At 46.8% G+C, this 27,791-nt stretch overlaps 1 protein-coding gene across 1 annotated transcript; it reads right to left on the bottom strand.

The window, feature by feature from the left end:
• Positions 1–5,349: 5,349 nt before the first annotated feature.
• On the bottom strand, positions 5,350–27,791 carry LOC107111130 (fructose-1,6-bisphosphatase 1-like). Its single transcript, XM_015412051.1, has 7 exons — positions 27,538–27,791; positions 24,014–24,176; positions 21,070–21,162; positions 17,400–17,540; positions 13,551–13,688; positions 12,676–12,795; positions 5,350–5,752 (listed from the first exon to the last, which is right to left on the bottom strand). The coding sequence occupies exons 1-7, from the start codon at positions 27,705–27,707 to the stop codon at positions 5,561–5,563; spliced, it is 1,017 nt and encodes a 338-aa protein (XP_015267537.1). The 5' UTR covers positions 27,708–27,791; the 3' UTR covers positions 5,350–5,560.

Here is a 27,791-nt window from a genome sequence, read left to right as displayed (position 1 = left end):
GCATCCATGTATTTTGCAGCCAAATTAGGAGGAGATGGTGGGATACTGGAGATCAAAGTTGGTCCTTGGAACAAAAATTATCCTGAGGGCCTTTTGAAACCCTTCTGACAGTAATGATGTTGGATGCATCTCCTGCCTTCAGATTGCCCCCAATACTCTTGCTCCCCCATGCCAGACCACTCGCCGAAGCTTTTGAGGAGCTTCAACAAATGAGCCCCTGCATTTTTGCTGCTCTTTGGGTGTTCATGGGGTCTTAGTGTAATAACATTAGAGTTTGCTCCATCCCAAGGGACAGTTTACAGAAATACTAAAAAGCAGGGGTCATTTCGTAGAAAAAGAGGTGCAGGAGCTCATTTGCATAACTCATTTGCATATGCCACACCCCCTGACATCACCGGAAGTGTGTCAGAAGGCAACACCCACCGCTCAGGCTCCACTGGACTGTTTTGGATTGCTAACTATTGGGGGGTAAGGAATGTGCAGCTCTGCCCACACAGAGGAAGGAGAGCTTGTACCTGAAGGCGGGCCGGGGGGGGGGCTCTGCAACTTACTTGGCTGCTTCTTGCTCTTCGTGGCCTGACTGAGGGCTGCTGGGAGCAGGGGGCGGGGCTTGTTGTATGTGCCCGCCTCCTGGGCCCCTTACTGCCGGAGCTCCGCTCCTGTGCACTCCCGCAGGAAATGACCCCTGCTAAAAAGATGGATCCTTGCCTATCTGAAGCAGCAAGGACTGAAAACATGTGCCGAGTGTCTCCACATATGGAGTATGCAGCTTCTGATATTGGGTCCAAGAGCTGGTGCATGATACAAGACTTTTGTAGGGACTTCCGGGGAGCCCAGTATTCCATAAAGGAAGAAAGGGAGGAAATTAATAACTGCAAAAAGATCTTTGAAGCGTCTGTCGGAGCAATGGTTATAAAGTTCTTTGCAGATGTGAAAGCCTTTTTTCTCCCTACCCTTGCTCCAAACTTTGGGGTTCCCCCCTCCAGAGGCACATGGGGACCCAATTTGCATCAGGAGTGTGGCACAAAAGAAAGGGGTTTAAACATCCCCCACTCAGTGCCGTTTTCCTGACATGAAACAGCCCTGAGGAACTGCTATTTGCTCTGTTGGGTCACATGCAGTCATCCTGAGTGACTGTGTTCCCTGACATAGTTAAATGTTAACTAAATCCAATGGTTACTATGAAGATGTCTTAAAATTAGATTAAAGATAGGCGTCAAGTGTGACATTGCATGAACAATGGGACATGGTTTGAAAAACTCAACACAATATTTCAAAATCCAGTGAAGTACAGGAAGCTTCTCACAAGGTTTTTTTAAGATGGTATTTAACACCGGTTAAGTTATCACACATGACTTCAAATATTTCCCCACTATGTTGGAAATTATGTGGTGAAAAAGCCACCTATTTTCATACATGGTGGACATGCAAACATATTTTTAAATTTTGGGCAGAGGTGAAAAACAAAATATTAATACTCATGGGATATGATATACCTTTAGACCCACAACTCATGCTGTTGAACCTATGTCCTGAAGAAAAACAGTTGATTAATATCTTAATAACAGCAGCAAAAGTAGTAATAGCTAAAAAATGGAGAGATAAACACCCTCCATCTATAAACCAATGGGTATCCAAAGTATGGGATTTCTTTCTATATGAAACTATTTCAATTTATAATACTACAGACCAAAAGGAATGTGAATTGTATAATCCAATAGGGAAATGGTATCCCATAATAGACAAACTTTCCTTTGACAAATTTGGCTGGGAATCTATTACAAATGCTAAGTACAAACTACTGTTATATGGCTAAATATTGTAAAATATGTTTATTAGAATGATATATATGTAACTGAAAAATATTTGAGGGTATTTAATTTTTAACGAAGAAACCTGTGTATTATTGTTCCTTTTTCTATTGTTATGTTAAAACTAATACAAATTTGTTTTGGTTAAAAAAAAAAGTGTGACATTGCACATTTACTTTGTGTCAAAGCCTGAGTGGGTGTGTTGTGTTGTAGGCAAGGGGCTTCCCACCCACCCAAGTGTGTTGTTGAACTACGAGCTACTTGCAACTGTTTCTGCTATCAAGTTTATTATGCGTCTGAATATGTGGCAAGGGAGTACTGTGTACATAAACAACCTGTGCATTTATTTTAAGGTGTATGACTGTGACGGCTCAGGCACTCTTGTTCTAGAATATTTGTGTATTCTGGGTTGGGCAAATTATCTAGCATGTCATAAAGGCATATCCGTGGTGCTGTGTAACGTAAGACAAAGCACTCTGAGATTTGCGAGCTTAAAGGAAGCAATGAGTGGTTTCTGAATTATATGCAGTAAGCAGATGGTGTAGACTTACCTGGCTACAGCAAGAATGTTGCAAAGCAAGATTTATTATTGCTTCTTGTTACAGGATTCCTGTTCTTAATGTCAGAATGCCTGATTTACAATCCCATGCTTTGTCTGAATATCCTGGAATCTCATGCATGGTCAACTGTAGCATAAATCAGGGCTCTTTTTGTAGAAAAAGCCCAGCAGGAACTCATTAGCATACTAGGCCACACCCAACAGCAGGAACTCATTAGCATATTGGGCCACACCCCTGACAGCACACCTCATTAGCACATTAGGCCGCACCCCCCTGTTACCAGAAGTGTGGTTATCTAGCCACACCCACCTTTTGCTTCTTATTCTGTTTACCTTGTTTATTGTCAAAACCCAGGGCTTTTTTTGTAGCAGGAACTCCTTTGCATGTTAGGCCACACACCCCTAATGTAGCCAATCCGAATGAGTTTCTGCTGTTGGGTGTGGCCTATTATGCTAATGAGTTCCTGCTGGGCGTGGCCAACTTAGGAGCCAGCCGGAACTCCATTCCTGTGCGTTCCTGCCCAAAAATAGCCCTGCATAAGATGCATGCATTTCATGATTCTTAACCAACTGTGGTGATAACAGGCATAGTGTAAATTTAATTGAAGCGTGCTAGTGGTCCCGGGATTACAAAGATTACATAACAACGGTGTATTGTAGGAGTCGGTGAACCCCCGCTTTGTGAAAACAAAGTACCACAATGGAGCTTTTTTCTTCCATGTCTAATCCATGTAGTTTAGTAATGCCACTTTTCCCCTAAAAAATGAGACCCGATTATCAAAAGAAGATAACAATTAGATTGACACTGCCAGCAGTAGCTCCTATCACAGCAAGGATTTTGCTGATGTTCTTGTCCAAATCTCTGGACCATGTTATCTTACTTTTGTAGAACAAGTGGTGCTGATTCCCATGCAAATTTTAGGAATATCTACAGTGACGCTTTGTGGTCAAGAATATATTTAATTCCTCTATCATAATGAGTTTAGTTCCTACGTCATCAAGACTCCCTCTTTTGGTTATTTTTCATATTACACATTGTTTGCAGAAGGTGAACAGGAAAGAATTAATTACTACCATACTTACATATTTTAATAGGCGAGGCAAGATGCTATCTCATTGTTTGTGTCTCGGGGTTTCTTTTTAAAACGATGTCATTGATTTATGGTAGCACCTGTATTCCTGTGCCTGGGGAATCCTTTCTACAACATGCATGCTAGCCAGTTCGGGTTTTTTAACCACACTACAAAAAACCACAACAATTGACTTCTTATTTGATATTGCCCTGTGCTTGAACCAGGCCCTTGAGCCTTTATAGACTCTTGTAGTCGGGACAATGTGTTGTGTTTGGCTTCATTTTCCTTTGGAACTTTTAATCTCTCACACAAAGGCTACACACAGGGGTCCTTTCCTGCGGGAGCACACAGGAGCGGAGCTCCGGCAGTAAAGAGCCCAGGGGGCGGGCACATGCAACAAGCCGCACCCCCTGCTCCCAGGAGCTCTCAGTCAGAGCAAGAAGCAGCCAGGTAAGTTGCAGAGCCCCCCCCCCCCGTCCAAAACAGTCCAGTGGCACCTTTAAGACCAAGTTTTATTCATGTAGAAGCTCTGCGAGGACAGATCTGCACGTTCCCCCCCCCAATAGCTAGCAATCCGAAACAGTCCAGTGTTGCCTTCTGACACACTTCTGGTGATGTCAGGAGGTGTGGCATATGCCAATAAGTTATGCTAATGAGTTATGCTAATGAGCTCCTGCACTTCTTTTTTTTTAAATGAAATGACCCCTGGCTACACATATAAGCAGCGTACTCAAACAGCATTGTTATCAGTAGCCATGTAAACACATTGATCTGTGGTTCAGTTTTATCTGGGTTTTGAAACAGACGTTCATGCAACAAATAGGGTTTTGTGGAAGTTGCACGTGGCATCCTGGCTCCCTGTCATGCCCTGGATCTTGGAGTCTGCAACCCTTTGGTTCTGGAGCACAGGATGGTGGTGGTGATTTGAAAAAGAAAATTAAGTCTTTAAGGTAATTGAAGGTATTTACAGGATGTTCAGATAACCAGCATGCCAGCCCTTCAAGTACTTGAAGATGGTTATCATATCACCTCTCAGTCATCTCCTCTCCAGGCTAAACATACCCAGCTCCCTCAACCTTTCCTCACAGGACTTGGTCTCCAGACCCCTCACCATCTTTGCTGCCCTCCTCTGGACACATTCCAGCTTGTCTATAGCCTTCTTAAATTGTGGCGCCCAAAACTGAACACAATACTCTAGATGAGGTCTAACCAGAGCACAGTAAAGCGATACCATCACTTCACGTGATCTGGACACTATACAACTGTTGATACAGCCCAAAATCACATTTGCCTTTTTAGCTACCGCATCACACTGCTGACTGACCCCAAAGTGGTGTTAACTTTTCTTATTGTGAGAACTCGTATGTGCCACTTCTGAGCAAAGGACCTGACACAACCCATGTTCAGTTGACAGAAACTTTATGGATTATTAATCAACATGTCAATTATCATCAACATATTTAGTTACACGAATGGGGTGGCCCCAACTAGGAAACGGGAGGCAGACGTCGCTGTCTGATCATGCAAACTCTGGAGCACGATGGAAAACAGGAGGGCCTGGCGTGATGTGGTCCATGGGGTCACGAAGAGTTGGACTTGACTGTGCGACTGAACAACAACAGCAAAACTACAGCATATTGTTTAAAAATAAACTCACTGCCCTTATATGTGTTTTTAATGGCAACAGCATCCCATTTACTTTTTATGCATACCAAACTTCATGATGCACCCTGTTAAATAATGGGTTCTGGACGCATTGCAGTGATCAGCTCTGGTTTATTTAGTGATTTCAAGAACACAACAAGGACACCCAGCAGGGGTTGAGCCCTGCTTATAAAGCATGCAAACACCCCACCCCACACACACCCACTCCCAAGGGTAGGCTATTTACATTACACTGCTTATCTATAGGTCAATTCCAGGATCCTGGTCAGCTATTGTTCTTGGGGAGCAAGCTCACCCAGTTCAAGATCCACATTCAGGGGTGGCTTAGGCTCAACACATGACACACCCCCACCAAAAAAACTTGTTTCACCGTCAGCAGTATTGCACAAATATGGTCTTTGGTCCGAGGCATTTAAACTCCAGTTGACGTGATAGCAGCCACCTTTTCCTCCTCACTTAGCTGAATGCTTTTTCACCAGGTCTATGTATTCTTGTACATCATCTGGAGACCCCAAGACAACAGGCACACGCTGGTGAATGTTTTCTGGCATGATGTCCAAGACTGCTTCCTTTCCTGTCGTTGCAAGTCCTCCAGCCTTCTCGATGATAAACGCCATGGGGTTGCATTCATACAGTAACCTCAACTGCAATTTTTACAGAGAAGTCAAAAGATATAAAGTTATAAAGAGGTACTGGAGATGGATTCATGAGATAATGGAAAAAATAATAAGAACTAATATACCGTTTACTCCAGAGATACTGTTATTGAATATATTTCCGAAAGACTTTGATAAAGCAGATAGGTATTTGATAGTTCATATGTCGACAGCTGCAAGAATAGTATATGCCAAATATTGGAAAACATTGGCAATACCAATGAAACAAGAGCACGTGAACAAAATATTTGAAACGGCGGAAAATGACAAACTGACACTTGAGATGAGAGCCGGTACAGAATGGACTTTTCAAAAAACTTGGAAGAGATTTTACGATTGGTATAATGTAAATGCAACTGATAAATAAATGTAGTAATTTGAGAACGCAGAAAAGATAAGCTTAGTGGAGTAAATTGGATAATGAATTTAGAAATCTTACAAGCAGAAGAAATGAAAAAGTCTCTTGTTATATGTTACATGTTGCGGGGGGTAGATGGGGGTTGTTTGTATGTATGTTTGTATGTCTGTAGGGCTTTCTGGATGACGCTTCTGTGCTTGACCCCTTTCAGTCTGGCTTCCGCCCGGGACACGGGACGGAGATGGTCTTGGTCGCTCTAGCTGACGACCTCCGTAGGCATCTGGATCGAGGCGGATCGGCAGTATTGCTGTTGTTAGATCTGTCGGCCGCGTTTGACACGGTCGACCATCAGCTGCTAGCCCACCGCCTCGCCGACGCGGGGATTCAGGGACTAGCCTTACAATGGCTGGTTTCCTTTCTCCAAGGTCGGGGACAAAGGGGAGGACCTGGACGGGGCTTTGCAGGCTGTGGCGGGTTGGCTCAGACTGAGTCGACTGAGGCTGAATCCAGCGAAGACAGAGGTCCTGTGCTTGTGTCGGGGCGGGGATCCCACTCCCAGCCTTCGGGGGGGCTCCTTTGGTGCCAGCCCCGGTGGTACGGAGTCTGGGTGTCCTCCTGGATTCCTCCCTTACTATGGAGGCCCAGGTGGCGGCCACTGCCAGGTCGGCCTTTTACCATCTTAGGCTGATCAGGCAGTTGGTCCCCTTCCTCGACCGCACTGACCTAGCAACAGTGATCCATGCGATGGTCACCTCGAGACTAGACTACTGTAACGCTCTCTACATGGGGCTGCCTTTGTTGCTGATCCGGAGGCTGCAGCTGGTGCAGAACGCGGCAGCTAGGCTGCTGATGGGCCTCCCCAGGTGGGAGCACATCAAGCCTGGGTTGAAGGCGCTGCACTGGCTGCCTATAGCATACCGAGTCCGTTTCAAGGTGCTGGTTCTTACCTTTAAAGCCCTATATGGCCGGGGTCCGACCTACCTAAGGGACCGCCTTTCCCCGTATACACCCCCAAGAGCACTTCGGTCGGGGACCCAGAGTCGCTTAGTGGTTCCGGGCCCCCGAGAGATACGCCTAGCCATTACCAGAGCCGGAGCCTTCTCAGTGGCGGCCCCTACCTGGTGGAATGAGCTCCCGGAGGAGATCAGGGCCCTGCGGGATCTTTTGCAGTTCCGCAGGGCCTGCAAGACGGAGCTCTTCCGCCAGGCATTTCAGTAGGGGCCGCTGCTGTTAGAGGCCCATTGTTACAACTATATACGGCTGGTAGATTCAACAACTATATGGATTAATGGCAGAAATCATCTGTTGACATCAGCGCAACGGCAATTGTTTCCTGCAACTTACCATCATGAGGAATTATAATTTGCCGCCTGCACCTTGCACTTTGTATTTATGTATTAACATTTTATGGTATGTTGTATATCTTGTATTTTAATGTAATTTATGTTTTTAGTGGAAGCTGCCCTGAGCCCGCTTGCGGGGAGGGCGGGGTATAAATCTAAATAAATAAATAAATAATGGAAAAAATAATAAAAGTGTACCCTCGGGTACTTTAAAAAAAAAGTCAAAAGATAGAGTTATTCAGACATCTGAGTTTCACCTTTGTGCAACGAAGTACATGCCAGCAAATAAGAGATGAGGCCGTCTACCAGGACAGACTGGCTTTTTTATCTTAAATCTCCCGGTGGGCCATTTGTCTTACAGGAACTCGGCAGCTGCCATAAGAGCCGACAGAGCAGAGTAACATCTAGGCACTTTTATGCTGGAAGCTGGAAATCCATCTGAAAGCATTCCTCCTGATTGAATTTTAACCGCCGCCAGCACTTTGTAATGTATTATTTTAATTGTTTTGTTTTAATCTGTATTATGTATGTTTTTATCATGTATTTATGTTACTGGAAGCCGCCCTGAGCCTGCTTGCGAGGAGGACGGGGTATAAATCAGACAATAAATAAATAAATAAAACAAAAAGGGGAAAGTGGCGTCAAGGGACAGCAACTCTATGGGTGCCTCAGGGCCGCTTGGCTTAAAACCTTCCGAAGAGTGACCCTGATTGCCGTCAAATCCACAGAGCCAGTTTGGTGTAGTGGTTAAGTGCGCGGACTCTAATCTGGAAGAACCGGGTTTGATTCCCCACGCCTCCACTTGAACCTGCTGGATGACCTTGGGCCAGCCATAGTTCTGGCAGAGCTGTTCTCGAAAAAGAGCAGTTTCTGTCAGAGTTCTCTCAGCCCCACCCACCTCACAGGGTGTCTGTTGTGGGGAGGGGGAGGGAAAGGAGTTTGTAAGCCGCTCTGAGACTCCTTTGGGTACTGAAGGGCGGGGTATAAATCCAATCTCTTATTCTTTTACCTCACAGGGTGTCTGTTGTGGGGAGGGGAAGGGAAATGAGTTAGTAAGCCGCTCTGAGACTCCCAAGTGAAGGGCAGGGTATAAATCCAATCTCTTCTTCTTCTTTTACCTCACAGGGTGTCTGTTGTGGGGAGGGGGAGGGAAAGGAGTTTGTAAGCCGCTCTGAGACTCCTTTGGGTAGTGAAGGGCGGGGTATAAATCCAATCTCTTCTTCTTCTTCTACCTCACAGGGTGTCTGTGGTGGGGAGGGGAAGGGAGAGGAGTTTGTAAGCCGCTCTGAGACTCCTCTGGGTTGTGAAGGGTGGGGTATAAATCCAATCTCTTCTTCTTCTTCTTTTACCTCGCAGGGTGTCTGTGGTGGGGAGGGGAAGGGAAAGGGGTTTGTAAGCCGCTCTGAGACTCCCTTGGGTAGTGAAGGGCGGGGTATAAATCCAATCTCTTCTTCTTCTATTGCACTGCCACCAGTTTTTGGAAGGAACAACGGACTTGCAACAGGGCCATTTTCATGTATCGTCATTCATTTTCTGAAGGCAAGTCACAGCCACATGCAGTGTAAAGGAGAGGACCTGTCTCTTTACCTGTAAAGTTCTAACAAACATGGGCAGGGAATTCTGAAAAGAAAATTTCCAGTTTCAACCCCCCCTTCCCCCCCCCACCTCTATGGCACTGTGTGCCATTGATCTGTCAGGGCCAAGCACAGCTGCAACTGGCCTTTACAAGACAAATGGAAATATGTGTCAAGTGTGCTTTTGATCTCCTGTGTCATATTCACAAGTGCTGGATTGCAGAGTGTCCCATAAATGCATGGGAAGTTTGGTGTGGTGTTTCACCACAGAAAGCCAAAGCTTTGACAATACAGAGTTGTTTCCTTTCATTTTACACTAGCAGGCATATTTTATGTTCCCTTTGGTGGAAGAGGTGAGTAAATGAAAGGCTGATCAGTGAAACTATGCGGGAGGACAAGGACTCTGTTTATTAATATTGTACAAAACCCCTACTATTTGTCTACAGAAGAAAAGGTCCTGCTCATTAAACACTGGGTAAATGAGTAACTGCCTTGTCTCTACAATGAGCAAACAGGTTAAGGGTTTATGTCCGGGCTCGTCACCTTTCAACTTTTGAGACCGGTTGCATCATTCCCAGGAGAAACAAATTTCTCTCTGTGGTCCCAGTTCTGTGCCTTTCAGAAAGGAGCCTTACTTATATTTTCTATATGGACCGCTAATTCTTTCTTCTTTCATCTCCTGTTCTAAAACTGAGGTCTTGGACAATAAAACAGAAAAACTTAAATAAAACCCTTGTCTAAAAACACCTCCCTTCGACAACTTCTCTGTAGCCTCTAGAAATTGAGCCAATGGAATAAGTACATTGGGAATCGGAATCCTCTAAGAGAAACTGAACCTTTTGCTCTAATGTCACTAGAGGAAACACAGTCCACTCATCAAGGCATGGCACAATCCATTTTAGCCTAAACTGGAGCGCATGAGGACACTGCAGGAGAAAATGTACAAGACAGTCCACTGATTGGAGGGGACAGGGACATGACCAATTTGAAAAAGGGATCCTTAGCAGATGATCCTTAGAACAACATTTTAGGAAGGATGTTGACAAGCTCGAGCGTGTCCAGAAGAGGGCAACCAGGATGGTGAGAGGGTTTGAATCCAAGTCTTATGAGGAAAGGCTGAAAGAGTTGGGTATGTTTAGCCTGGGAAAGAGAAGGCTTAGAGGGGACATGATTGCAGTCTTCAAATATTCAAAGGGCTGTCATGTAGAAGATGGAGCAGATCTATTCTCTCTTGCTCCGGATTGCAAGACTAGATCTAATGGGTGGACATGACAAGGGAGTCGATACCGGCTAAATTTCAGGAGAAACTTCCTAACTGTCAGAGTGGTTGAGCAGTGGAACAGACTGCCTCGGGAGGTGGTGGACATTACTTCACTGGGTGATTTCAAGCGGAGGCTGGACGACCATCTTTCGGGTATGTCATAGGGCTATCTTTCGGCTATGCTCTTGCAGAGTGCAGGGGGTTGGACTAGATGACCTGCAATTTCCCTTCCAACTCTAACATTCTAGGATTCTATGACCCAGCAATACCATTGAAAAGGGGCTGTTGAATTGTGAATACATAAAGGTCTTAACAGAACTTTGAGCGAACCAAGGAGCCTAAATAAGAAGAGAGTTTACCCTTAGACGGAAGGCCCAAGACAAGTGGAGAACATGTCCTCCAAGTATCGAATACAGCTCTATCTCTGGCATGAATCAATTTGGCCACATGTTTTTTGCATTTATTTAAGGAGGAATAAAAAGAGATCCCCCACCTTAAGATTTACAAGAGATCATTTCTGTTCAAAACGTTGGAGGCAGGGAGCCTTATAAGAATCCCTGAGGGTTAGGTATACCAAGCTACCCTCAGGGGCCTCAAAAATAGAATCATTGAGTGGGAAGGGGCCATACAGACCATCTAGTCCAGCCCCCTGCCCCATGCAGGATCAGCCCAAAGCATCTCTGACAAATATCCGTCCAGCCTCTTCTTGAAAGCTGTCAGCGAAGGGGAGCTCACCACCTCCCTAGCCAGCCGATTCCACCTTTGAACCACTCTGACCATGAAAAAGTTTTTCCTAATATCCAGCCGATACCTTTCTGCATGTAATTTAAACCCGTTGCTTTGGGTCCTATCCTTTGCTGCCAACTGGAACAGCTCCTTGCCCTCCTCCCAATGACAGCCTTTCAAATATTTAAAGAGAGCAATCATGTCCCTCCTCAGTCTCCTCTTCTCCAAACGAAACATTCTCAAGGCCCTTAGTCTTTCCTCATAGGGCTCAGTCTCCAGACCCCTGATCATCCTCGTCGCTCTCTTCTGCACCCTCTCGATATTGTCCACATCCTTTTTGAAGTGAGGCCTGCGATTTCGATGCTATGGCCCTTTTAATACAACCCAAGACAATAGAGGAAACCAAAACTTAAAGGCGCAGGGTTCTATAGAGCTAAGACAAAATTCATAACCAAGGGCCAATGATGAAATGAACCTAGGGAGCCCTCTAATTGCCCAAAGGAACAAGGAATGTACTCTTATTTATAGAATTGTCTACAGCAGAAATCCATATAGGTATGCCATGCAAAAGCTGTGAAATCCCCATTGAGTCAAAAACTCTTAATAGCAGCTGGAATAGAATGTACCCCATTGGGGGGGGGGGGAGAAACACAAAATTGCCTTCATAGCGGCTATAGATTTCTGAGTGGCCAATTGCTTATGTCATCTCCAGGAGAAGGCAGAATGAAATAAAACACCCAAAGACCTAAAAGAGAAAATCTGTGAGATCTGCTACCCATGTCTCTCTTTTGGTCAAAGGGAGAGGCGAAAACTTAATATAATTTCGGTTTTAGTAAAATGAACAAGATAATCCCTCATGCATACAATAAGTGCGGAACCTTTTCAAAGCCCGAAGAAGATTGGCCCGGGTTTGGGAAAGTAAAACTGAGTTGTCCACATAAAGTAAAAGCGGGACTGAAACGTCCAGGAATTTAGGTGAATGCAGATAAGGGTCATTTTAAGAAAACCTGGCAAGTCAGACAAATACAAATTGGTGCTAAAGGGACCCCTGTCGAAGACCCTGAATGACGTAGTAGTTAAGTAACCATCACGATTACACCGCACTTGGGCGGTAGAATCAGTATAAAGATTTTTAATTAACCACAACAATCTCTTGTCAGTTGTAGCTTGCTTCAATTTAACCGGTATAGACAGCTTCTAGATATGGAATTGAATGTGTAAGAAAGGTCTATGAAGACTGCATATAAAAAGCCCTTCCTTGAAATGCGAGCCTGCTCATTCTTTCGCACTGGCAAGGTACCCATTGCCAGCATCCCCAGCTCATTTGAATGGGAGTGTTACTCAGTTTATACGACTGAACACTGTGCCAGTGTGTGATGGTGCCATACCACGTACAGTGGGAAGAGCTTGCCCCAGAAGAGCAACCAAGCTGCACATACTACTCAGTTCAAAGAAAACCGGAAGAGAATGCAAGTGGGCCAGTACAGTTCCTGTTTTCTATTAAGTAAAACAAAACCTAGCTAACTTCTTGCCCAGTGTGCCAAAACTGGACACCTACAAAACGTTTAGAAACTAGATCAGTTGTAGAACTTGTGAAAAATGGCAACAGATTATGAAGTTTTGTAAAATGAGGTATATTTTAGTGTTACCTTTCCCTTGGGGCTCTTCGAGTTGGCTGGATATAAAAAGATTCCTCCATACACCAAAGTATGATGCACATCAGCAACCATGGAACCTATGTACCTGCTGCCATAGGGAGAAGTACCATCCTAAAAGAATTGTTTGATAGAATATTGATTAGGATAAGTGATTCAGTTTCAGGAGACAGTCTGTGGGCTACCGTTATCTGAGCACAGGTCCAGATAGCAATTGGATACCTGCTTCTGGTTGGATTCCATGTTCCCTCTAAGCTGTGGAGTCTTGTGAGCAGAAATTCTACTTTGTGAGCTGCTGGCATTAAAATCGTGAGCCAGCGATTTGGCTGCTGCATAAATTAGTTTGCTCTGGAGGCATCCCTTCCTGAGCGAAGACAAAAATGTGTAAGCCGGAGGCCAAAAAACTGTGAGCTGGCTCACACTGACTCAGCTTAGAGGGAACACTGCTCCCAACTGTGCAAGTCAAACAACTGCACCCCTGAAAGTCATGTGAAAAGGTAGGAAACCATTCTGCGTTTGTGGAACAGGAGGACGGGATGTTCTCAAACAGCACACTCAATATTCTATGGCAAGGGTGGCCGAACTGTGGCTCGGGAGCCACATGCGGCTCTTTCGCACGTATTGTGCGGCTCCCCAAGTTTGCTGGGGAAAAAATCTTGTTTAGCCTCTGTGTGGCCCCAATCCGTGGATTTAGCTATCTGCAGATTGGGGAGGGGGGCACGCATGGGTAATTAAGCCCGTTTATGGGATTGGCGGGATATAAATGGGAAAGCTAAATAAATATAAAACAGATACAAATGGATTCAAAGTAGTATCAATTCCATATGTATCTTAACTCAAAAATTTATTCACAGAATGTGGAAGTTTACCTGAGGGAATTTCTTCTTCTTAAGATATTCTGTCACAACAGGGTCAAAGTAAGCAGCATATCCTTCATTGACACTGTAGATATTTCCTTTCTTCTTGATTTTTACATCTTTGTTGACTAAAATGAACTCCCCAATTGCCTAAGGAAAAAAAGCAGATATTTTATTCAATAACATATTCTGCTTGGAGAAACAACAGCTGAAGGGTAACATGATCGAGGTTTATAAGATTATGCATGGGATAGAGCAGATTGAGAAAGAAGTGTACTTTTCTCCCTTTCTTACAATACAAGAACTTATGGGCACTCAATGAAATTGCTGAGCAGCTGGGTTAGAACAGATAAAAGGAAGTTCTTCACCCAAAGAGTGATTAACACATGGAATTCACTGCCACAGGAGGTGGTGACGGCTACAAGCCTGGACAGCTTCAAGAGGGAATTAGATAAACATATGGAGCAGAGGTCCATCAGTGGCTATTAGCCACAAGGTATGGATAGGAGCAAATAAAATTTGTTTTAAACAAAAAAAAGGTATGGATAGGAACTCTCAGTCTGGGGCAAGTGATGCTCTGTATTCTTGATGCTTGGGGGGGGGAACAGCGGGAGGGCTTCTAGTGTCTTGGCCCCACTGCTGGACCTTCTGATGGCCCCTGGTATTTTTGGCCATTGTGTGACAGAGTGTTGGACTTAGGGTTGCCAACTGGACTTACCCCTCGCGGTGGGGGAGCCTCGCCGCGGCCCGGGAGATGTTGCTAGATGCGCGCGGATGTTGCTGGACGTGTGACGTTGCTGACGTTGGGGGCGTGGCCGAGCACATCGGGGGGGAACCATATGGTTTCCCCCCCAACGAGCTCAGCCACGTCAGCAACGTGGGTGCGTCACCTCTGGTGACGCAGCTTCGGGGGCGGGGTTCCCCCCGGGGCCCAATTCCACCGTGGCGGAAATTGGGCCTCCGAAGCGGGGGATTCCCCGCCCCCCGGGCCCATTTGCCAACCCTAGTTGGGACTAGATGGGCCATTGGCCTGATCCAACATTGGCTTCTCTTATGTTCTTAACAGTTACTACAATATAAAGCAACTCTGAACAAGTAAATGCTGGTAGAAGAGTGTGTCTGTAAAGCTGGTCTAGTCAGATGCTTCAAACCAAACTTCCCCATGGCAGAAAAGGAAGTTCTCACAGATTCCTCCCACTATTGGCCATCAGATCAACCAAATGCTTTTCCTGAGGGACCCCTAATCCTGAGGGACAGCATTTTGCCACAGGGGAGGCAGGAAAGTTCTGTTCCTCTCATGGAAATCTGATCGTGCTTCCTTGGATACAGGCCAAAGAGTATGCACTAGCAAGTACACACCAAGTGCATATAAGTACAAATCCCTTGTGAAGTTGTTGACAGGCGATTAACAGTGCAATTTTAAGCAGAATCACATCCTTTAAGCCCACTGAAATCAATGTAACTCTACTGAGGACTGCACTGAAAAGCACCTTTTTTTACAAATTCAGACAATTATCTATTTCATAGGTTCCCAAACTTATTTGGCCTACCTCCCCCTTTTCAGAAAAAAAAATACTCAGCATCTCCCTGGATAGCTACCTTAAAGAACTGGACAAAAAAATGCACTTTGTGGATCTGCACCTGGATCGTTCCAGCCCACCTTGATCGTTCCAGCGCTCCCCAGGGGGTGGTATCGCCCACTTTGGGAACCAGTGATTATTTGGACATTTCCTTAGTATACTTTGGACCAGCCATATAAATCACTTGTTTAAACTTGGAAAAGATTTCTAAGTGAAGGTTATGCTTTTGCAGTTATTTAATATTTAAACAAAGAAGGAGGAGGAGATTGGATTTATACCCTGCCCTTCACTACCCAAAGGTGTCTCAGAGCAGCTTACAAACTCCTTTCCCTTCCCCTCCCCACAACAGACACCCTGTGAGGTAGGTGGGGCTCTGCTCTTTTTCACAGAACAGCTGTGCCAGAACTACCCGGTTCTCCCAGATTAGAGTCCGTGCACTTAACCACGACACCAAGCTGGTATGCAACTGCTTAAGCCAAAAGGGTTTAACAGTTTACAAAAAATTCAACAAGAATAAAAATGGCATGCAACTGCTTAAGCCAAAGCCAACTGAAACGCCAGCTCTTAGAAACTGAATGAATATGGTAATAGTCATAATAATTCTAATTCAAACTGCATGACAAGAGCTACACTGAAGACATGCATTTTATTTCCAGGGCATGATAATGGGGTGGTGCTGGGATATTAATATCACACACACATAGAAACACCTCACTTACGCCATAAGACATCGGGAAGCAAGCTGAAAGTGCACAAGAACATCCGTTAGAATTGTTTTTGTGAAAGTATAGATGAATAGAAGATAAAAGCTTTTTAGAAATAGCTGCTTAACCCCATTAAGAACCCCATTCAGGTGCCATCTCTGCCTTGTCCCAATTTGCTTCCACTTTGGAGTAAGTGATCTCCCTTCAGTTCAGAATTCTGTTTCCACTAAAAAACCAGGCCCTGAAGGTGGTGGCCTTCCCCCGTTTTTCCTTTCTAGCACCTGGTATTCAGAGGTAAACTGCCTCTGAACATGGAGTTTCTATTTAGTCCTTATAGCTAAAGGGGCCCCGGCCACACGGGCGGGATATCGGGCTGGGAGTGTGGCTAATTGCCCCGGCACAGTTTGATCTGCGATTACGCGATCAGACGGGCCAGCGGCACACCACGGGTCCTTCCCTCGGCGCCGCCGGGTAAACAAGGGACCGGACGGGAATGCCGCGCGCCAGCGCGATCACACCACGGGCGTCTGGAGGCAGCCCGTGGCAAATGTTTACTAGTACCTTGGAGGTACTAGTTTTTTAACGCGCATTGTCGGCGGTAAGCCACGGGTGCGCTCCACTTCCCAGATGTTGGAGTGTGATTGCGCCCGGATAATCCGCCCACCATCTGTGCCTCTCCCGCGGCAACTTTGCCGTGTGACCGGGGTCTAGGAAAGGTTTCCATGGGCAGAGCTGAGGCCAAACAAATAGTAGGTTCTGTGTGTGGATGGAGCCCGAGAAAGGTCTGTAAGGGGAGGCGTAGCACACCCCACTTTTCGAAGGCACCAGCGGCCCCTGGCTAGTCATCACACAGAGCCCTATATGATTTTAATTTGCTTTGAACTATTATTCGTATTTTATGTCCAGGAAACTGAGACTGGAATGAAGATTGATTCACCCAAGGCCACCTTGTAAGATCACAAACGAGCAAGGATTCGAAGTTGGGGTCAAGGCTAACGCGATCCACCACGAAACTGTTCCTTCATTAACATGCACTTCAGGGTGGGGGAGTTGTTTCTTTTTGAGGATTGCTTTATAAATGAATAAAAAGGGCCGCGGTGGCTCAGTGGTTAAGACACTGAACTACAGACTGGAAGGTTAGTAGTTCGGCAGTTTGAGACCTGAGCGCCGCAGGACGCTCCCATCTCTGGCCCCAGCTCCTGCCAACCTAGCAGTTCGAAAGCAAGAAATTGCAAGTAGATAAATAGGTACTGCTCTGGTGGGAAGGTAACAGCGTTCCGTGCACCTCGGCGTCTAGTCATGCCGGCCACATGACCACAGAAACGTCTTCGGACAGCGCTGGCTCTTCGGCTTGGAAACGGAGACAAGCACCGCAACCCTAGAGTCGGATTCGACTGGCTTTCGAGCAAGGGAGACCTTTACCCTTATAACGGAATACAATTTAAAGTGGAATCTGCTTTTTATTAATTTCTCTCAGGCTAAACCTGTTTCTTCTTTTTATAAACGACAGGCCCATGTTGTCCAATCCCCCCCCCCCAAAAAAGAAACTTTTCCTAGGATATGGCCACATTACTTACCGGATCCAGCATAAAACAGTTGACCCCACTCTCCAGAGCTAAAACGAGCATTGTGGCACTGCCATAGAGGGCATAACCGGCTGCCACAAGATTACGTCCAGGCTGCAAAGCATCTTTCTCAGAGGGTGCACCAGTGGAAGCCTTGAGTAAGAAAGAACCACATTAAGTCAGGGAGTTTAAGTCTGAAATAGTCCTCCTTGCTGTCCTCTTCCTCTGAAGCATCAGAGATGGATATAAGCAGGGGCCATTTCCTGCGGGAGCGCACAGGAGCGGAGCTCCGGCAGTAAAGAGCCCAGGGGGCGGGCACATGCAACAAGCCCCACCCCCTGCTCCCAGCAGCCCTCAGTCAGAGCAAGAAGCAGCCAGGTAAGCTGCAGAGCCTCCCCCCTGGCCCCCCAGTCCAAAATAGTCCAGTGGCACCAGGGTTTATTCAGGTACAAGCTCCCCCTCCTCTGTGAGGACAGATCTGCACATTCCCCCCCCCAATAGCTAGCAATCCAAAGCAGTCCAGTGGAGCCTGAGCGGTGGGTGTTGCCTTCTGACACACTTCCGGTGATGTCAGGGGGTGTGGCATATGCAAATAAGTTATGCTAATGAGTTATGCTAATGAGCTCCTGCACCTCTTTTTCTACGAAATGACCCATGGTTATAAGTGAAGAATGAAGCCTGGAGGGAAAAGTCCAGTGCTCCAGTGCTAAGGAGACATTTATCTGACCTACAGTCTATGGCTCAGCCAACAAATTATTATCATTATCAGGCCAGATAATGAAACTGAAGCTCAAATACTTTGGCCACCCAATGAGAAGGGAGCCCTCACTGGAGAAGACCCTGATGCTGGGAAAGATTGAAGGTCAAAGAAGACGGGGACGGCAAAGGATGAGGTGGTTAGACAGTGTCATAGAGGCAACGAACATGAAATTGAGCAAACTTCAGAGGACAGCGGAAGACAGGAGGGCCTGGCGGGAGCTGGTCCATGGGGTCGCCAAGAGTCGGACTCGACTGTGCGACTGAACAACAACAACGAGTAGTCTGGTGGTTTCTATCAGACAGGAGATAGTCAAGCTTGATTTTATTTGATCTCCCAGGAAATCTTTCTAACAGTGGGCTAATACTTTCCGATCGGACCTTTAAGACAGTTCAAAAAAAAGTGTTCTATGGAGTCAATTTCACCCAGAGAGCAAGAAAAGAGCCTTAAGGGGTAAGGGATTGCTTTGAACCTCCCTTCCAACACTCAAATCACCCCCAAACCTCTAGGGGATAATTCTGTTTTATAGCCTCTCTGAAAAGACTGGATGTCTTCTCAAAAGCTGTTCTACAAGCTTTGGGCAGGAGTAGTCCTGTGCCCAGGCAATTGTAGAACAAGCCTTTTAAACAAAGGAGGCACAGAAACTGCTGGAAGGGACACGAAGCTGCCGCACAGGAACATCCAGGGAGAATTGGCCCTTCAAGTATGCGGGCCCCAGATCATGAGGGCTTCAGTGGTTGAATCAGACTGAGAAACAAACAGGTAGACAGTGAAAGGGCTTTAGGACAGGAGTAACATTGCCCCAAGGGCTTAGTTCTAAATAATGTGCACTGCAATTTTAGAAAATGCCTCCTTACTTTGCTGATCAACTGATTTCACCTATCAAATCTATACAGTGCATCCTAGTACTGCTAGATTATAGACCTAATTAAAACAAATAACAGGGTTGCCTTTAATTAACATCCCTTCACATTGTAAAATCATGCTAATCCAGTATTTCAGGTTCTTAAGGCAAGGCGGGTACTTGTCAGAAAGACACTGATCTTCACATCATTAGTACAAATAAGGTCCCCGCATCAGTCAACCAAACTCTTACCAACACAAGTGCTTTGCAGATTACATTGCAAACTTGCGTGCCATGTTGCAAGCTCAATTCCCCTTTCTTCAAAAACAGGATTTCACTATTGTCCCGTGAGACTTAAGTCATCAAACTGATGGCTTTAATGACTCTGTCAGATCACAGTTTTCATTCACACTAACACTTAGGGGCTGCAGTGGCTCAAGTGGTTAAGACACTGAACTACAGACCCGAAGTTCAGTAGTTCAGCAGTTCGAGACGTGAGCGCCACATGACAGAGTGAGCTCCCATCTCTGGCCCCAGCTCCTGCCAACCGAGCAGTTCGAAAGCAAGAAACTGCAAGTAGATAAATAGGTACCACTCCGGTGGGAAGGTAACAGCAGTCTGTGCGCCTTGGTGTCTAGTCATGCCGGCCACATGACCACAGAAACGTCTTCGGACAGCGCTGGCTCTTCGGCTTGGAAACAGAGATGAGCAGCGACCCCTAGCATCGGATTCAACTAGCTTTCAAGCAAGGGAAACCTTTACCTTGACTTTAACACTTGTCACCACCAGTATGTATTTGAGAAGCCAGTTCACCCTTTTGACATTGACCTGAATAGACATTGGGTCCACAGAGCAGCGCACCGTAAATAAAACTGGTTGGATCCCATCTAAATCCTCGCTACGAAGTGCAAGCTCCCCAGTCTCCCAAAGCAGTCCAAAATGCCCCCTGATGTGCTGCTCCTGATGGAGCCCCAGAAGCAGCACGAGGGGACAGATGGAGGAATGGCCTCCTGCACATGTGCATCATTTTGATGAGATCCAATCCAATAATTGTGCCCGAGTTCAGACTGGCAGTTTGCAGCGCTAGGGAGTCGTGGCAAAGAAAACCCGGAACAGACCTGGAACGGCTTGGTTGCGGTCAGGGGTCATTTCCTGCAGGAGCGCACAGGAGCCGAGCTCCGGCAGTAAAGAGCCCAGGGGGCGGGCACATGCAACAAGCCCCACCCCCTGCTCCCAGCAGCCCTCAGTCAGAGCAAGAAGCGGCCAGGTAAGTTGCAGAGCTCCCCCCCCGGTCCCCCGGTCCAAAACAGTCCAGTGGCACCTTTAAGACCAAGTTTTATTCAGGTACAAGCTCTTCCTCCTCTGTGAGGACAGATCTGCATGTCCCCCCCCCCAATAGCTAGGAATCCAAAAGAGTCCAGTAGAGCCTGAGCGGTGGGTGTTGCCTTCTGGAACACTTCCGGTGATGTCAGGGGGCGTGGCATATGCAAATTAGTTATGCTAATGAGTTATGCTAATGAGCTCCTGCACCTCTTTTTCTACAAAATGACCCCTGGTTGCGGTGTTCCCGTTCACACTGCAGCGAATTAAGCAGGAAGATACCGTGGAGGAAGCGCAAGGGAGCGTTCATACTGTTGGGCCGCCCTGGCGGGCTGTTAGGAGCTGTTTCCGCACTGGGCTGCATGCGCCCATGTGCATGGGCACAGCAGCAAATAGGGCAGGATCGCGCAGGCACCTGCCTGCGGAAACAGCCGGTGCCTATTATCAATGACTGCGGGTTGTTCCCGCCTTAGCAGCGCCTGCGTTCACACTCAGGGAACCGGAATCAACCCACTCTACACACGGTTTGCTACCACTTTCACCTGGTATCTTTTAAACTCGGGAGGGAAGCGGCACAAGACTGCTTGAGTACTGCTGGTGGACGCCTGACAGATGTGCCTGTGTGAACCCTTTAATCTGAATCGCTCCTGAAACGTTTGGCTGCCGGGCCAAACTGCCAGTCTGAACGCAGCCTGTATCTGGGTTTTCCCCCCGTTAAGTTATATTTCTTCATTACTTCCATAAGCAGCCATTTAGGGTACCTTTCTGTAGATGGCAAAAATGGTTCCGATGGACACAAGGCAATCAATATTAGACGAGCCGTCAAGTGGATCCATGCAGACTATGTATTTACCCTAGGAAGAGAAGAAGAGAAGAGATTGGATTTATACCCCACCCTTCACTACCCAAGGGAGTCTCAGAGCGGCTGACAAACTCCTTTCCCTTCCCCTCCCCATGACAGACACCCTGTGAGAGAAGAAGAAGAAGAAGAAGAGATTGGATTTATACACTGCCCTTCACTACCCAAAGGTGTCTCAGAGCGGCTTACAAACTCCTTTCCCTTCCCCCCCCCAACAGACACCCTGTGAGGTAGGTGGGGCTGAGAGAGCTCTTGACAGAAACTGCTCTTTTTCAAGGACAGCTGTGCCATTGCTTGTGACTGACCCAAGGTCATCCAGCCAGGTGCAAGTGGAGGAGTGGGGAATCAAACCTGGTTCTCCCAGATTAGAGTCTGTGCACTCAACCACTACACCAAACTGGCTTGAAAGGAAAAAGATATGAATCCACTCACAATACGTATGCAGGCTAGTGCTTGTTTCTCTGTCATGGGGGTGGGGGGAGATTTCAGGTAATTTTTACCTTTTTGCTATTACAGGGTTTAGTTTGGGAAAGTCTCCCTTCCAGATGAGCCCTAAAATACTAGTGAGAAACAAGCATCTTATTAAGGACGCACTATAAAGCAACAAGTTCCTTAAAGGGAAATTGCTGTGGTTCGGTGTTTATTGCCCAAGTGAAGTTTTGTCATTCTGATTAAAACGGCTCAAGGTTTTAGATACAGGAACTCAAAGCACACAATGCTCTGCGGGTTGTGAAGAAAGGACCTCATTTCAGCCTCGAAATACGGAGAAGTATTTGGTAATGTCATCCTACCACATATTTCTCAGAGCCAGTATAACTGCAGAAACCCAACAGAAGAAGGAGGAGGAGGAGGAGGAGAGATTCATACCCCGCCCTTCACTCAGAGTGGCTTACAAACTCCTTTCCCTTCCCCTCCCCACAAAAGACCCCCTGGGAGGTAGGTGGGGCTGAGAGCGCTCTGACAGGAACTGCTGTTTTTCAAGAACAGCTCTTGTCAGAACTATGGCTTGCCCAAGGTCATCCAGCAGCTGCAAGTGGAGGGATGGGGAATCAAACCCGGTTCTCCCAGATTAGAGTCCGTGCACTTAACCACTACACCAAACCACACCAACCATTTGGGAGGCTTGTGAGCAAATGCCAAGGGTTCTGATCCTTTTTCAAGAAATCAACATACAAGCCAAGAAATAATAAGCGCTTTCATGAGTTCCACTGCGACAAAGAGGGGTTACACAGAAGTCCGATGCACTTCAATGAGGCTTGCACAGGAGGTGCTTTCTGGCAGATTGTGCGCAGTTGCCGCTCTCTTGTAAGTTTGTAAAAAAAGGGAAGCAGAAATATTAGCTGACCACTACTTTTTAATCCAAAACTTGTACACACTTTCGCCAGTAGATCTGATTTATTTATTTTGATTCATTTATTTATTCCAAGACCACTGGTGAATTGACACACAGCAAGCTATTCTTGGACTTCTTTGACTTCTGTATTGAACATCAACATTTTTGGGTAACATGAAAATTACACAAAAACGATTGGTGTTCCAAGTTTCTTCTGAACTGCCAGTGCTGTCGTGTACATGAGAAGATGGAAAGAGGCTGTCCTTTGCCTAACTTTCTGTTTGAGCCCATTCCTGTGGGGCCCAAGTACTCAGAAGAACTGTCTCTGCAGGGCCTCCGCGGGCAACTACATCTGAACGTATGACCTTTACTTATTTGCTTGCAACATCTATGCACTTTACTTGCTTGCGACATCTATGTACTAAATACAAACGTTCTCGAAACTGCATCCTGGGCATCAAATGGCTAGACCAACATCTGGGGTCAAAATGAATAGCAATAAATGTAAGGCCCTAACCTTAGATTTGCCAAGATAAAGGGAAACATGAGGCCAAAAGTCCTTACAGAGAAGGATCAACAGACAGGAATGGGACCTCAATCCTTTTTGCAACTACCAGTTTTTCCCTGCAAATGTCTCCTCAAGGCTGTCTTTTTCTCCAGCTAGGCTCATCCCAGTTTAAATTGACATGGGGAGGGAGTTGAGAGATGGACAACATTTGCTTCAAAGGAGGAGGAGGAGGAGAAGGAGACTGGATTTATACCCCGCCCTTCACTTGGACTCTCAGAGCAGTTTACAAACTCCTTTCCCTTTCCCTCCCCACAAGAGACACGCTGTGAGGTAAACGAAGAAGAAGAGGAGATTGGATTTATACCCCGCCCTTCACTACCCAAAGGAGTATCAGAGCGGCTTACAAACTCCTTTCCCTTCCCCCTCCCCACAACAGACACCCTGTGAGGTAAAAGAAGAAGAAGAAGAGATTGGATTCATACCCCGCCCTTCACTACCCAAGGGAGTCTCAGAGCGGCTTACCCTTCCCCTCCCCACAACAGACACCCTGTGAGGTAAAAGAAGAAGAGATTGGATTCCTACCCCGCCCTTCACTACCCAAGGGAGTCTCAGAGCAGCTTACACACTCCTTTCCCTTCCCCTCCCCACAACAGACACCCTGTGAGGTCAGTGGGGCTGAGAGAGCTCTTTCAAGAACTGCTCTTTCAAGGACAGCTACGGCTGGCCCAAGGTCATCCAGCAGGTGCAAGTGGAGGAGTGGGGAATCAAACCCGGTTCTCCAAGATTAGAGCCCACGCACTTAAACCACTCCCTCCAGATGACCAAATCTCTCCCATTAAGTGAAGTTCCCCTCTCTAGGGCCCACTTGCATTCCTAATCTCCAAAAGGCACTGCCCTTTGTCCCGTGGAGTCTGTATTTTGGTTAATTTTTACACATTTAAAGATAACATTCATTAAAGACCAACTTGAATGTAAGCATTGGGAAAGACGTTAAAGAGTACCGACTTGTTTGTCAGCGTCCACGATGAGCGCGTCTTTGTTTTCTTCTGAGACAATGACACACGTTGTGAAAGAGGACTTGAGCATGTTGATCACCATGTCATTGGCAAGGACGTCCAACTTCTTCACTTGGTCCCCCGTCACATTGGTGGAGCCAGAAATCCCATAGCTGAACCAAGAGGGGAAGAAGAAGAAAAAAAGACCTCCAGACAATGACTAAGGAGGATGGCTTGTCTTAAATGCAGGGGAGTATTTCTGAGCCAGGGGCTTCTGAAGAAACAGAACACAGACTGCAGCTTTTGATTGGGACTTTGGCTCCTCCAACCATATCATTTTCAACACATAGAACAGGACCAAGCTGAGCATAGGAGTAATGCAGAAAACAAGCGGGGTACATTTTCTGCCACAGAAACAAGTTTGCATACACATTTAGTGTAGATTGGAGCTGCGGTGGCTCAAGTGGTTAAGACGCTGAACTGCAGGCTGTGGAAGGTCAGCAGTTCAGCAGTTCGAGACCTGAGTGTGCCGCATGACGGAGTGAGCTCCCGTCTCTAGTTCCAGCTCCTGCCAACCTAGCAGTTCAAAAGCAAGAAATTGCAAGTAGATAAATAGGGACCACTTCGGTGGGAAGGTAACAGCGCTCCGTGCCTCTTGGTGTTTAGTCATGCCGGCCACATGACCACGGAAACGTCTTCGGACAGCGCTGGCTCTTCGGCTTTGAAACGGAGATGAGCACCGCAACCCTAGAGTCGGACTCGACTGGCTTTTGAGCAAGGGAACCCTTTACTTTAGTGTAGATTAATGACCATGGGATTAGCGCGTAAGGGGCTCCATTAAGCCACTTGACGTCCCAAGATATGAAAATGCAGGCATGAGATTCCACAAGCAAAGACATTAAGTAGCCAAAGGAGGGTGATATGATGATGCCAGAAATATCATATCTGTCTAGCATCTTTTTATTGTGCCCTTTCTTCCACAGGGTTGTGTACATGATTCTCCCTTATTTTTTTGATCACAACATCCTTGTGAGGTAGGTTAGGCGGAGAGAGGAAGCCTGGCCCAAGGGTTACCCAGCCAGCTTCTAATGGCAGAGGGCAGATTTGAAACAAGATCCGCCAGATCCCTCTTCTGATATTCTAACCACTGCGCAACACTGGCACTTAACAGATTAATAGGATACTATTGGCAAGACAACAGGCTCGTTGCTACTTTTGACTAGGTTCAGACACCCAGGATTATGTGGGCAGGTTCACAATACAACCAGGATGTTAGTTAGTATGTTCAAGCCCTGCCCATCTAAGGAGCAAGAAAGAGTGAAAGAAATCGTAAACAGTGGCATGGAGTCCCAGGTGAAGGTGGATGTGTTAGGAAGCGTGGCCAGAGACAGGTGACACTTACTAATTCAGAAACATTCCAGTGGAAACAGGGTGGAAGAGTTGGGCTCAGTCTGGAATGTGGGTTGGTCCGTCTAATCTAGTGGAACAAATTTAGAGTTCAGCAGCACCTTTAAGACCAACAAAGGTTTATTCAAGCAGCTTTCGCGTGCATAGACACTTTTTCAAATACACCGGAATGGCACGCAGAGCTCAAACTTATAGACAGGCCAAACAGCAAATTTACATGTAACATGAGTGGAGGTGTTTTAAGTAATGCAAAGACTAAATAACCAGCTAAGTTCATAAAGTCAACAGTTGTTTTGATTTAATTAAGGGGAAGAAAGGACACCAAAACAATGAATGTGTCAAAATAGGGGATAAGTGTGTAAAGGCATCTTTTCTAATTGTGGGGAGTCAATTGAGATTCACCATTCATCTCCTTTTTTGATCCCTTGGACTGGAAGGAGATCCAATCAGTCAATCCTAAAAGAAATCAACCCTGACCGTTCCCTGGAAGGCCAGATAATGAAACTGAAGCTCAAATACTTTGGCCACCAAATGAGAAGGGAGCACTCACTGGAGAAGACCCTGATGCTGGGAAAGATTGAAGGTCAAAGAAGACGGGGACGGCAAAGGATGAGATGGTTGGACAGTGCCATAGATGCAACGAACATGAAGTTGAGCAAACTTCAGAGGACAGCGGAAGACAGGAAGGCCTGGCGTGATCTGGTCCATGGGGTCGCAAAGAGTCGGACTCGACTGTGCGACTGAACAACAACAACAATTCATCTCCTCTTATCCCCTATTTTGACACATTTTTTTGCTTTGGTGTCCTTTCCTTCCCCCCTCCCCTTAATTAAATCAAAACAACTGTTGACCTTATAATTTTAGCTTATTTAGTTTTTGCATAACTTAAAACACCTTCATCATGTTACATGTAAATTTGCCGTTCAGCCCCTGTCTATAAGTTTGAACTCTACCTCCCATTCCAGTGTATTTGAAAAAGTGTGCCCTGCACACGGAAGCTCATACCTGGAATAAACCTTCGTTGGTTTTAAAGGTGCTCTGAATTTGTGGCTGACCAGTCCAGTGTTCCCTCTAAGCTGAGTTAGTGTGAACTAGCTCACAGTTTTTTCACCTCCAGCTCACACATTTTTGCCTTGGCCTCAGGAAGGAGGGCTCCAGGAGCGAATTAATTTATGCGGCAACCAAATCGCTTGCTCACAACTGTCATGCCAGTAGCTCACAAAATAAAATTTTTGCTCGCAAAACTCCACAGCTTAGAGGGAGCATTGCTGACCGCCTAGGCTAGTGGCGACTTAAGAACATAAGAGAAGCCAATGTTGGATCAGGCCAATGGCGCATCCAGTCCAACACTCTGGCTGAGTTTGCATTTGTCTTTCCCACCGGTGTCCCAGCCTTTTGGCACCCGTCTTCGAAAAAGCTGTCTACATTTGGTGTCGTTTTCACACCTCAAGAGTGCTAGCATACTTTTGCACGTCCACATATGTTTATCATCCTTTCCAGGCCACTGCACTTCTGCATTGCTTTAAAAGAATCTTCTCCAAACAACATTCAAGCAAGCAAATATACCAGGTGCCATCGGGAGCACTTCATTGGCAGTCAGATTGGGGGACCCCGGGGGATCCCCCAAAGCAGTGAAGGAGGGGCGTGCGCGCAAAGACAGACGAGGGAAGTTCTATCTACCAGCGGTGGCCGCAGGCCCGTAGCTTATGTGGGGCCCACGGGGCCTGGCCCCCTCCCATTTCTTCTGGGCCCCCTCCCTCCCAGGCTGTCCCCGAAGTGCCTCAACTCACCACCTGCGCGCCACTTTGCACTCTGACTGAGAAACACCCCCACTTAAATCTTCTTCAGACTGCAAAGACCGGGGTGGAAGACAGCCACACTTCTTTTAACTGGGGAGGGCGGGTAATTTATGCAGGATGTCAAAAGCGGGAGGGGGGAGAGAAGCAGCCTTCTGCTGAGCCGGGGGTGTCACAGCGTGAAATTGACCAGCACGCTGAAACTGACTGAAAACCAGCCCTCCATGGCCCCCTCCCAAAAAAGTCCCTAGCTAGAAGGAGCAGCAAGGGGGCCCAAGGCTAAGGGAGGGCTCGCTTCGCTTCCCCGGAGGGAAAGGGCTCCCGGACTCACAGGTTGGCGATGCCCGCCTTCCGGACGGCGGTGGAGATGGCCTTGACGGCGGTGCAGACGGCATTGAGCAGCTGGGTGAGCTCCCCGGTGCTCCGCGCTTTCCTCCCCTCCTCGACCACGTAGCGGGTCAGGGTGACCACGTTGGTGTCGAAGGTGGAGCGGTCCGTCATGACTGGGGCCGGCCGGGCAGCTGCAGTGCGGGGACACGGAGGGCGCGAGGCGAGCAGGTCCGGCAGCGCGAGGCGACAGGAGCC

Source organism: Gekko japonicus, unplaced genomic scaffold (assembly GCF_001447785.1).
Source record: "Gekko japonicus isolate JY-2015 unplaced genomic scaffold, Gekko_japonicus_V1.1 scaffold1285, whole genome shotgun sequence".
NCBI classification, from domain to species: domain Eukaryota; kingdom Metazoa; phylum Chordata; class Lepidosauria; order Squamata; family Gekkonidae; genus Gekko; species Gekko japonicus.
The sequence above is the reverse complement of the archived record's forward strand: the minus strand, read 5'-3'. Positions and strand labels throughout refer to the sequence as shown.